Below are 12920 nucleotides of genomic sequence, written 5' to 3' on the forward strand. Positions count from 1 at the left end.
CTCGTAGCATTAATATGGGAATACAAATCACTCAGATTTTTAAAAGCTTTTAATAATGCGTAGTCTAACATATTGAATGACATGGATCGTGACAATGAAGAAACATGGGTTGATCATCTGCACTGAAGGCAAAATTTGAAATGTTTAATAGGAACATAATGTGTTTAAGTCTGAACAAAAGCATTAAATCAAGAACCTCCTGCTCTACAGATGATTCCAAGTATTACAGACATGAATAATATACGCAAATGCTACATTACAGTATAGTACAATTAAAATAGAACTTGTTCCAAATTATATATTTTTGCACATATCTAATATACAATTATTAAAGGAATTATTAACATTATTGACTAATTTACACAAACCACAATGAAACAAAAAACTTCATTTAAAAAAAAAACCTACCTATGTAATTTACATGATTCATTAGATTTCAGCCTTCTATTAGTCATAGGGCTATAAACATTACAAATGTTAATTTTTCAACTCTTAATCGGTCACTGTCTTCACATTCATTGAAAGTGCTTTGCAATTTAACCCGGGTAGTTTTCGATTCTCAATTACATCTTGCAAACATTGATAAAGATTTGAAACTTCTCATGCACACAGATCTTGCAGTAATAATTCACCATAGCATTAATTAACATCAGTAATGATGCAACAGTGCTGAGAAATGCACTGACAAAATACATTGGACCCAAAAAACTATTTGCACACTTGAGCCACACTAATGTTTGAATGTCACTGCATTCATTTATTTAACAACCCCTTTATCATTATTTATTTTATTTTTTTATGTTTTTTCTTGAAAAGTGTGCTTGTCTTTCTTTCAAATGAGTGACACTTATTTTGGTATTCCATTTTTAAAGGAATAGGTCACCCAAAAATAAAGGCGGAAAAATGCTATAAAAATGTTCTTACACTCTGGCCATTCAAGATATAAAGGAGTTTGTTTGTAGCAATGCATTACTGCTCACCAGTGGATCCTCTGCAGTGAATGGGTGCCGTCAGAATGAGAGTCCAAACGGCTGCTCAAAACACTGTGAAATGAAAAGCTGTGTGTTTGTAAGAAACATCCTCCTGATTCAGATGAGATGGCTTCACTGGAGAAAGCAATATTATTGATGGAGATATATTAGCTAGCTGGAAGCAAGAGATTGATGTAAAATATCTTAATGATATATGTATTTCAAACATGCATTTCTTCTGATTACTGTGATGGTTTGGACTCTCATTCTGACGGCAACCATTCACTCCAGAGGATCGATTTGTGAGCAAGTGATTTGATTTCTCCAAATTGGTTCTGATTAAAGAAACCTTGGTCTTAGGGACAGTAAATTCTAAGCAAATTCACAATTTTGGGTGAACTGTTCCTTTAAGCCGGCATCATTCAGACATTGAGATGTGTGGCTTTGTGCCTACACACTTCTGAGGGTACCAAATAGGTCTGATCTTTGCAGGCAGGAATCATGATGGGACGTTGAATGGATGAAGAACGTCATTTTCTATATTGCCTTCGGACTCTTTTCTCAGATTTCCAAAGCAAAGGGTCAGTTTAATATGCATGTTTTTTTTCATTATGGCTTTAAAGAGCACCACAGCTCATTTGAACAAGCGCTAAGTCTAGATATTTATGTGCATTTCAAAATCTTACTCCTACAACCTCCAACAATTTAGGAATCCTGATTTATTCCCATTACGGCTCAAACCCCAACCATGGTCTCTTTTCTATCAAACATGGCAAGAATCAGAGATATATTCAAGCAGAAATCCCCTTTGCATCTTCCACTTTGCTACAGTATTAATGACAGATAGCAGCTATGTGCGCAGAACACTGAATGATTATACACTTGACATGAAAGTTATTAGAATGCCCCTAATAGTGCGTTTCAATTAACAAGATTTCCATAACTACTACGAAATTCTAGTTTTAATTACTGAAATTGGGGACTTCTGACTTAGCAAGTTGTTACATTGAAAAAGAAAAGGTACAAAAAAGCCTGTGATGAGCTGCATCGCCGTACATTCACTCTCGGTCTTTCCGTTTGCTAATTCTCAGGGGTGTCATCATAGTGCAGGAGTTCGAGATCTCGGGACAGGCTGACAAACTCTCCTCTGGGTCTGCAGAGCGCTCAAACCATCAGTCAGTTGATTCTTCTGGAACGAGATGAGCCGATCTTTAACATGCCTGCCGTCACATGCACATTTGCCAAGGTTTTTTTTTTTTTGCCTCAAATATGATCATATCTGTTGCACATTCCTGAGCTATGTTCAAACTAGTGTGAAACAGCAAGCGGTTGCATCAATGAATGATTCAAACCATATTCATGCAGTAGTTCACTCAAAAATGAAAACTGACTTGACTGAATACACTTATCTTCAGACCATCCAAAATCTAGATTAGTTCATTTTCATTGATTTCCATTTTTGGGGAAATTATTCCTTTAATTTATGTCAAGTATTTCGTAGAGGTAATCTGTACAGTGTCAGTAAGATTCTTTTACGTTTATTTGATAAAAAAATACAGTAGTATCTACTGTAATATTAAAAATTATTACAATTTAAAATGTAAAAACATATCTATTTTAATTAGGACTATCAATTTAACATGTATGATTGATTATGGAAATATGAAAAAAAAGATGAATGCACCCGCCTCGCCTGGACCTGTACATCATCTTACACTGCATGCAACTGCTGTGATGTCCCTAAATGTTCAAGATATGAGAGCAAAAATACCGCTGCATGGGTTTTTGTCTTATATTTATATCATATTAGCAATATCACGAGCGAGAATGATGCTTTTTTCCCTTAATATCTTACATCAATAGTTAATATTTTGTTAAATTTGAGACATTATATCGTCCATGTTTTGCTAAAAATGGTTTCAAACAAAGCCACAGTAAAAGCATTGTTCATCTTTGAGTAACACTACAATGGTATAAATAATAATTTCAATGGTATCTCCACATTGCAGTCTTAAGAATTTGTGTAATAAATTCAATGTTGAATCAAATATAAAAAGTAGCTTTGAAAATAATACCTAATTCCTTTGAATGTCTAATCAGTGCTTTTCTTATTTAACATTATAATGACTTTAAATTAACATTTAGTGTAATTTCTCAATGCAAATGTGCAATTAATTTTCAATTAATTCATTGATCAATCAGCATAATGTAATTAATGAGATTAAAATTAGCTTATTATTTCTTTTTAAACAGCGCTAATTTTAATGTATGTATAATGTAATTTATTTGTGTGATACAAAGCTGAATTTTCAGCATCATTACATTAGTTTTCAGTGTCACATGATCCTTCAGAAATCAATCTAATATGCTGATTTGTTGCTCAAGAAACATTTCCCATTATTATTAATGTTAAAACACATAAGAATATTTATTATAAAAATGTTTTTACTTTTTAGAATGCTTTGATGATTAGAAAGTTAATAAGAACATCATTTATTTCAAATAGAAATCGTTTGCATTAAAAATGTCTTTAATGTCACTTTTAATCAGCGTATCATTGCTGTATTTGTATACTAATAAAAAAATAAAAATAACACTTAAGCAGTAGTGGTAAAATGGGACAGTGCGTACCTCCTCCTGCGCTGCACATACAGACGGAGGAGCCACTGCACCACAAACGGCCAGATGACAGCAAACACCACAGTCCCAGGAGACACGTCAAAAGGCCACCAGGATGGTTTCTGGGAAGTAGAAATAATAGGAATAAATGATTATGAAAATACTACATAAGCACCCATTCTATAGCAATGGCATAATTAAAATTCAATAATTTGGGAGACGAAAAAAAAAATTGATATCTCTGCATTTGGCAGATGCTTTTATCCAAAGAGACTTGCAATGCATTCAAGGTTTACATTTTATCAGTTCATGCATTCACTGGGAATCGAACCCATAACCTCAGCATTGCTAGCTGTCTGAGCTGCATGAATGCTCTCCTTTCTTCTTAACAATTTTGAAGATTGTGGGTAACCAAACAGTTCCTGGTAACCACCGACTTCCATTGAAGGGGAAAGACCAGAAACTGCTTTGTTACCAACATTCTTCTAAATACCTTCTTTTATGTTCAGCAGAAGAAACAAACTCATACAGGTTTGGAGCAACTTAAGGGTGAGTGAATGATGACAGATTGTTCATGTTTTGGTGAATCCCATCAATCAGTTTATTAAAATGATCTTACCTTCTTTGTTTTATTTGCAGGTGTTGACAGGTAGTCTGATGGCAGTGCTAAGGATCTGGCCTGAGAAGTTGAACATGACAAATCAAAAATGTAATATTTCATACTTAATCAGTGTCCTCTATGTTGTACTGAGTAAAAAGGGACGGTGTGTAACCTGTGAGGCTGTGAGAGCTTCCAGTGTGTGTAGCCTCTCTAACACGCTCTGCATGTCGTCCTGCAGTCTGGCCAGAGCACACATTATCTGTTCATTTAGATTCTGTGTTGCTGATCCATCCGTCCCCCAGCGTTCCCCATCTCCCCCACTGCCCTGCTGCGGTCCCGCTGACCCCGAGCCAAAGGCAGGTGGCCTGGACCCTGATACACAGGAGAAGCAGCTGCATTATGTGCAAACAGCACAAACATTCTGTAGATCATTAACAGATTAAAGAAACAAAGTTTCCAAAAACAAATTTACTTGAGGATTGCAGCCCTGTTCCAAATCCTAGAGACTATTTTAAGGTAACATATGTGCACTCACAAATTCGTAATTTGTAACAATTTTCGTCAACAACATTTTTTCACTGCTGACCATGAGACAATAACGAACTAAAACTATTTTTAAATGACACAAACTAAGATGTACATCTATTGACATTTTCGTCAATGAATAAAAACGAGACCAAAAATTTGGGGGAGGGACGATTTGGGAAGAGATTCAATCAAACTAATCTGCTGCGTGGTTCAGAGGTTAGATGTGTTCATATGAACCAGTGGGACATAAGCTAACATACACTTGCTGCATGTCATATAACACATGACACAGACACTGAAGCGTACACACACACACACACACACACACACACACAGAGAGCGCGTCTCTCAGTGCGCGAGTACCCTTTCGTGACGCATGAACGGAGAATTACACACAAAATAATGTTGAATTGTCCGTTTTGACTATTCACATAACCACAGTTGGTTAAGTCTTAAGTGAACGTGTATCAGTACATTTTTAAGTTTTAAAGGGATAGCAGCCTAATTTTGTTGCTATTGTCCGAGTCATTGTTAATCAAGCAACAAAAGAAAGACAGAAGATCACGCACTGATCATGAAAAACTTAGCCCTAATGATTAATCTAAATGTATTTATAGAAATATATGTCTGTTTGAAAGAATGAAGAATATGGTAAACAAGTTGCTATAAAGAATGCATAATTAGCCTGTATAAACATTTATATTTAATTAAGAAGAAGACCGTATTCTTGTTCTTTATGAGAAGTGGTTTTATTTAATAAAAAAAGAAGGCATGTTGTGTGTCACCGCAGTTAAATCGTTGTCTATCATGATAAAATCTTAAAAGGTTAGTTCTTCCAAATAGCAAAATTATTTCATTAATAACTTATGAACGAGTCAGTCTATTGTTCGTTATCTGGCTCAGCTCGGTGTTGGTTCAAGAAGGTCCGGTTACATCGAATGATTCGTTTGCAAACCGGATATGACAAACGGCTTTGTTTTGAACTCTCTCACAACAGACACGGAAGAGAAGAAAACGCTGAATAAATTCGTAGTTTTTGCTATTTTTGGACCAAAATGTATTTTCGATTCTTCAAAACATTCAAACTGACAGTATACCGTTCACACAGCTTCAATGGAGGGACTGAGAGCTCTCGGACTAAATCTAAAATATCTTAAACTGTGTTCCAAAGATAAACGGAGGTCTTACTGGTTTGGAACGACATGAGGGTGAGTCATTAATGACGTCATTTTGCTATTTGGGTGAATCAACCCTTTAAAATCAAACCAATATAATGAGTTTGGAAATTTTAGAGAAATGCTCAATAAATGCACTGTAACTAAACCCATTAGATTTTAGCCCACTAAATTTACTGTAGATTCAGTTGACTAAAATCGTATTATATCAACTAAAACTAAAAACAATTCAAATGACTAAAATATGACTGAAACCAAATTGCATTTTAGTCAAAAGACTTTGACTAAAACTAAAACAAAATTTGCTGTCAAAAATAACACTGGAACAGAACAGAAGCAATGGTAGGCATAGCAGCAAGCTAGCAAGGTTTTGAAACAGATTTTATAAATGATTTCACTGTTGTTTTGGTTGCTATGTTTGTACCTCTTCCCCTCCTGACCACAGATGTGTCACTTCTATTCGCAGGAAGTCCCTGCCTCTGAGAACCGCCTCTGCTGCTCCGTCCGTCTTCTCCACCATGCTGTACGCCTTCCTCCCGTCCCAGCAGTTCCTCTTCTGATCTGATCTCTCCTGTGGAGGACAGTGTGCTGTGGCTCTCCTCGGCCACGTCCAGTGAGTGGCTGACATGTAGCTCAGATCCCTGGAGACCAGGAACAGAAGCACATGCATTACTCACATTACTGCATGATTTTGGGAGATTTTAAAACCATTACAGAGGCGCTAAAAGACTAAAGATGCAGGTCACATTGACGTTGTTTAGTGATTCTCCTTTTTAATAGGAATCCATGCAGAATTTGCAACGGGTTCAAGGTGGTCATGTGAAATCTCAGTGTTGACCAATAGAAAACTGTTTGGTTTGAAATTGATGTTGTATGAATTTATTTCTTCTGTTGAACCCAAAAGAAGATATTTGGAAGAATGTGGCTAACCAAACTTCCATAGTATTTTTTTTTAGGCAAACTATCCCTTTATTACTGGATCCTACACTCCCAGCATCAAGTAATTTTTGGATCTCTCATCATTAAGTGTAACTGAAATCTACTAACCTCTTCTCCACCAAACTGGTCGACGGAGTCACAGTACACCTCACTGTCCGAATCACTGGCCACATGGTGAGAACTGGACACGTCTTCTGCTTCACATATAAAGAGAGTGATTCAGATAACTACTGCAAGTATGTCCTAGAGCTTACTTTTAAAAGTCAAGTCATTTACCCTCATGTCTTTCTTCTCACCTTTGATGTGTCCATTCAGCTCTATGATGTCTCTCTCGTGGTTAAAGCTTTCAGAGTCTTCTTCTGACTCCTGTCTGTTCAGATCAGACTTGGACCCATGCGTCCCATTGGCAAGGACTTTATGTTGGCCGATACTTCCGTTAGATATCCGTTCTTTAGGTCTTCCTGCAGAAGCCCTTTTCTTCAGTTGGGAGGCTAAAAAACACCACATTTTGCAATGGAGCAAATTTATTATTACTAAAACATGTATGCATTATGAAGGAGATATGAGTGCTGTTACCAATGCAAAACTGTTTAAAAAAAGTGTTCTGGGTTGTTTGTTTGTGAACTGGCCAATCCCAATATCTAGTCTCTAGATATTTTGACACTTCTGCTGGCAATCAAAAGGTCCATTGTCTACTGTCAACAGTGTAACAATCTATAAAGGACAGGTCATACCGAAGTCACAGCTAGCAAATCTGTACAACCACCTTGAACCTGTTAAAAAATCTGCTTGGGGAAATCTTTCGCTTCTTCAGCAGAAGCAGTATGTGACTGCACCTTAATTATGAGCAAAAATAATTATGAGGTTTACCTTTTTTCACCTCTTTAACCTCCTCTTCTTCATCTTTCTCTTCCTCTTCATTATCATCTTCTCTGTCTTTCATGTCTAATGATTTAATCTGTGGAGTTTCTGATATTTTGATGGGGTAACTGTCCAGGCTGCCGTTCATCTCCATCGTCCTGATGATGCTTTTTGTGACACTTTTGGGTGGTGATGTTAGCATGCTCCCAAACCCTGTAGACAACAACAATACACATGTAAGATGATGCATCGATGACATGTTCTGAAATTTGATATGCACACTTTCTAAAAGGTCTGTTCTGTCAGGACTATTGCACAAAAAGAGGAAAGCTAGACCACAGACCCCAGACTAATCTAACTAATAACAGCAGTGAGTGAACAACTAAGGCATCAAAGCAAGCACCTGGACTATGGCACTATGAACTAAGGGCACAGGCCGCTGAGGGACAACACACTGCTGTTTACTTGCCTTCAAGTTGCCTAGCAAATCTTTCCAAGCGGGCTGAACATGAAACAAAGGGGTAATTCATTCTTGATTTTATCGCTATTTACTAAAATTCTAAAAATCCTTTCTTTGTATTGGTCTTAAGTTATATTCTAATTTTCTGAGATACTGAATTTGGGATTTTCATTAGTTGTCAGTTATAATCATCAAAATTAAAAGGAATAAACATTTGAAATATATCAGTCTGTGTGTAATGAATGAATAAAATATACAAGTTTCACTTTTTGAATGGAATTAGTAAAATCAACTTTTTGATGATATTCTCATTAAATGAGCAGCACCTGTATATATATATATATATATATATATATATATATATATATATATATATATATATATACAGGTGCTGCTCATTTAATTATATATATATATATATATACACATACATACACACACATATGCCCCATGAGGGAACTGTTGTTCAGTTTACCTGTGCTCAAATCTGACACTTGCATTATCTTCTTCTTGTCGTCAACGAGCTCATAGAACGGTCCGATGACCTGCAGAAGCTCCTCGACCTCATTTGTTACAGGCATACTTTCCAGAATCTATTCGCAAATTTACACAACAAAGTTACATACACCATTACATTAATTCATACCAAGTTTTTAAAAACTGCTAAAAAAAATCCAAAACATCATACCAGTTTCAAATCTTCCACATAGGCCGCCATGGCCTCCTCCTTCTGCATTTCCCCAAGAGAATTCCATGCATCCCTAAACACAAGCAGCAGGACGGGTCAGTGACAACCCTGCTCTCATAAGCTTGCCAACACTGCGGTCATCTCACAATCAACTGAAACTCTAGCAGCGGTTTCTCAGACGCAGGTAGAAAAGAAAGAAGAACAAAAAATAGCATAAAGCATAGTAAAATGGTCTGTGTGGAAATCTTTCTTACTCATCTGATTCTCGGTTACATTAAAGGCTTTCCACAAATTTTAAAATAGACTTCTGCAGAACTGCACTTTTTTTGGCACTAGTTACTATTAATACAAACCTGATGTGATACTAATACTGATCTGTTATCTCAGTGAACTTTCAACATTTCATTTTCACTAGGTTATGGACACCGGTCTGAATGGTGTAAACTCATGGGGAAATCTGTCATTTTTCCACACTAGTGGCAAGAAATGGAACTGCAAACACTACCCCTGTCTGCCACTGGTTGAACAGGTAGTCCATCCCTAAACTCACACCACTGGTTGAGCCATAAACTAACATGAGAGCACAAACAGAGCAATGCTTTGAAAAAGCTCGCACTGTTTGCACTCTTTAGAATGTCAACAGCTTTTCATTAAACTGGGATATGAGAGACTATTTTAATAGTGAGGGGGGGGAAAAAAACACTTTACCTTTAAGAACTATTGACACTTATAACTAAACTTCTTTTTTTTTGTTTTATGAAATTCACTAATCTAGACATTTAGCAGGTTCAGTACCATTTGGCTTTGCCAATAGGGTCCCAGAACCCTGGACGGGGAATGTTGCAGGGGCCTTGTGTCGCTTGCTTGTAGTAGCTGTAAAATTTCAGCATCATGTCATTGGAAGGCTGAAATGAACCTGGAAAAAAAATAAATAAATAGAAAATTTTAAATCGAAAAGTAATGCAATATTAGATTGTGGTAAAGAAATAAATACATAAATAAATAAATATATAGCTTATACATATAAGATTAGTCTGAAAAGAACACACGTCACACCTCTCTTCATCTACCAGTAGCTGCTAACATCAATACACCCCTTCACCTAAATGCATTACTTCAGACTTCTAGTAGCTTGCCTTCTGCAAGTGAATGTCGCTTTATTGTGCCATCCCATATTTTATATATATATATATATATATATATATATATATATATATATATATATATATATATATATATATATATATATATATATATATATATATATAATTTATAACAGACTTCTAACACTTGTGCTCGCTATTCATTTTTCTAACTGCTTGTTTTCTGTAAAAAAGGCCTCTAACACTAGCTTTCTCTGTTCTTTTTCTATCTACTTGTTTTCTTTTTATTTATTATAAACAAGTCTCTCTAACACTAGCGTCTCCTATTTTTTCTATTCTATATACTTGTTTTCATTTTATTTATTACATATAAAAACACCTTTCTATGTGTACTGTGTTAGGCTAACCAAGACTTCTCATAGCGCTTGCATTTTGTTGCTCTTTTGCTGGTTTTGATTATTTCTACTGTCCTTATTTTTAAGTCGCTTTGCATAAAAGTGTTTGCTAACAGACTAAATGTAAATGTAATGCAAATGTATGCATATATGTACATGTACATACAGTATTATAGTGTTTTTTATAAAAATATATATATATATACATATATAGTGCCATGAAAAGGTTTGTTTAGGATCTTCTTAGGATCAATTATGGCAAATCGTCCAGATCCTGAAGCTGCAAAGCATCCCCAGACCGTCACACTTCCACCACCATGTTTGACTGCTGGTAATGTATGATGTTCTTTTTATTAAAGGCTGTGTTGGTATTACTTTGAGAAAAAAGCAAGCAATTTGGTTGCTAAATGAAAAGAGGAAGTCAATTAGAGCTATAGCAAAAACAAAGGACATAGAGAAAATCAAGAGTTTGGAAACTTCCCGCAACATCAGAAACCACAGACGACCTGATCAGTTGAGAAAAACAACAGCAGTTGATGACAGGCACATCTTTAAAGCTGTGAAAATGAACCGTAAAACACGGGTCTGTAAAATCACCAACCACCTTCAGAAAGCTGACAATCTTCTGTCTGCTGGAGACTTTGACACAGAATTACAGAAGCTACACCGCAAGATGCAAACCTCTGACAAGCACCAAAAATAGAAAGGCAAGATTAGAGTTTGCAAAAGCCAGCAGAGATTTGGAACAGAGTTTTATGGACAGATGAGACAAAAATCAACCTTTATCTAGGTGATGAGAAAGCAATAGTGTGGAGAAAAAAGGGAACTGCAAATGATCCCAAGTATACAGCCTCGTCTGTAAAGCACGGTGGAGGTGGTGTCATGGGACGAGCATGCATGGCTGTCTCTGGAACAGGCCCTCTCAATGTTAATGAAGACTTAATGTTTGATGACAGTAGCAGGATGAATTTGGAAGGGTACAAAACCATCTTGGCTATCAACATTCAAGAAAATGCCACCAGAATCATCAGAAAGCGTTACATATTACATCAGGACAATGACCCAAAACACCCTGCCAGTTCAGTCAAGGCCTTTATCAGGGCAAATGAATGTAAAGTCTTAGATTGCCCAAATCAATTTCCAGATTTAAATCCGATACAAAATGAATTTCACCAGCTGAGGAGGAGACTAAAGGCAGAAAATCCCCAAAACAATCAACAGCTGGAATTGTCTGCATTAAAGGCTGGGAAAAGCATTTCAAAGCATAAGAGCCTGAGTCTGGTGATGTCTATGGGTCGCAGACTCACTGCTCTGATAGCACGCAAGGGATCTGCAACTTTATAATCAAGAAATTTAACTACATTTCAATTTAACTTAATATCTCAATGTATTTATATTACCTTATTTAATCTTAAAATTTCACTCAAACCAGTAAATATTGCTTTTGATTCTTAGACAATTTGTCCGAATCTATTACGTTTCATTCCACATTAAAGGAATAATAAACACTGAAATAAAAACTGATTGTATGCATCCTTGTGTTGTTTCAAAGAATATTACTGTTATAACGCACCATAAAAATATGAAAAATAAATGTAAAAAAAAAAAAAAAAAAAATCAGAAAAAAGATTCTTCAAAAACTCAGAAACATGTTTCACAAACAAACGATACACAAATAACAGCATATTTGTTTGGGGGCAAACAAGGACAAGTTTTATTTATTTATGGAAAGTGAACTATCCCTCCACACAGACATTCCGTTAGCCTGTCTTTAATATATCTTGCATGTTGACATGTATGATAAATCACATGAGACTATCACCACACACACACACACACAGTCTCTGATCAGGGCTATTTCAGCACTTAAGCTCGGCTGAATGTAGGCTAATCGCGTTGACCGTGAAAACCCGTGATAATTTGTTATTTGATTATGAAACTGCAGCGTTCATGAGAAAGTAGGTGAGGGATCGCGTGCACTGCTGTCTAATATAACACAAGATACACAGTGTTTACTAAATGACTGCGACATATTTACTCACCGTTTGAAGGTAAACTTTGGATGACTTTGACAGCAGCATTGAAGCTCTGCTCGTAGACTGGTTTGTTGTCACCCTCCATCATGACAGTCTACAGCAAGATCGAGCACGACCTACCAGCAAAGTTACATTTATAGTAATCGATTTATATAATTCATAGTGTTCTTTGTATCTGTCGCAATTACAGTAAGCTGCACGTTACACGTTCATGAGACGTTTATCATTCCAAAAGAAGTAAACAAAGCCCAAAAACAATCGATTTTGTCTTTACAAATCGTGAAGGACAAGCAAGACATAACTGAAAGTGCAGTGAATGCTGTTTAATGTGATATTTCTTTATTAACTTGCACTAGAAACGATTGAAACGGCGTCAAAACAAGCACGAGCCTTTGATACTTTACCATTTGCTGCTCAGCCTGCTGCGCTGGAGACTACGACCTCATGAATACGTACCTGCCAGACAACATATGAAAGCATACTTCAGGTGTTTCCTGGGAATTGTAGTTCCTTTAGAAAGCGACGCTGCCGTTAAGTCTAGCAA

At 36.2% G+C, this 12920-nt stretch overlaps 1 protein-coding gene across 8 annotated transcripts; it reads right to left on the reverse strand.

The window, feature by feature from the left end:
• Positions 1 to 31: 31 nt before the first annotated feature.
• acbd5a (acyl-CoA binding domain containing 5a) lies at positions 32 to 12920 on the reverse strand. 8 transcript variants are annotated; one of them, XM_052595966.1, is made up of 14 exons: positions 12781 to 12920; positions 12383 to 12492; positions 9638 to 9758; positions 8843 to 8915; positions 8630 to 8747; positions 8164 to 8196; positions 7704 to 7907; positions 7130 to 7324; positions 6942 to 7027; positions 6319 to 6535; positions 4364 to 4563; positions 4210 to 4269; positions 3603 to 3712; positions 32 to 2191 (listed from the first exon to the last, which is right to left on the reverse strand). In XM_052595966.1, exons 2-14 carry the CDS (start codon positions 12462 to 12464, stop codon positions 2071 to 2073), a joined length of 1620 nt encoding a protein of 539 aa, XP_052451926.1. In that variant the 5' UTR covers positions 12465 to 12492; positions 12781 to 12920; the 3' UTR covers positions 32 to 2070. The 8 variants fall into 8 exon arrangements, with proteins under 8 accessions (XP_052451926.1, XP_052451925.1, XP_052451931.1 ...); XM_052595965.1 differs by having other exon boundaries at positions 6942 to 7030; XM_052595971.1 differs by having other exon boundaries at positions 32 to 2157; positions 6942 to 7030; positions 12781 to 12918.

The sequence above is a fragment of the Carassius gibelio genome, chromosome B24 (assembly GCF_023724105.1).
Source record: "Carassius gibelio isolate Cgi1373 ecotype wild population from Czech Republic chromosome B24, carGib1.2-hapl.c, whole genome shotgun sequence".
NCBI classification, from domain to species: domain Eukaryota; kingdom Metazoa; phylum Chordata; class Actinopteri; order Cypriniformes; family Cyprinidae; genus Carassius; species Carassius gibelio.

Excerpts from the sequence above, each read along its gene's own strand:
- acbd5a (XM_052595965.1), bottom strand. The coding sequence starts at position 12,464 with ATGATGGAGGGTGACAACAAACCAGTCTACGAGCAGAGCTTCAATGCT. Across the intron at positions 7,908-8,163 it reads ATTTGCTAGGCAACTTGAAG|GGTTTGGGAGCATGCTAACA; the intron begins GCAAGTAAACAG and ends TGTTGTCTACAG. Across the intron at positions 2,192-3,602 it reads TATGTGCAGCGCAGGAGGAG|GCATGTTAAAGATCGGCTCA; the intron begins GTACGCACTGTC and ends ATGTGACGGCAG.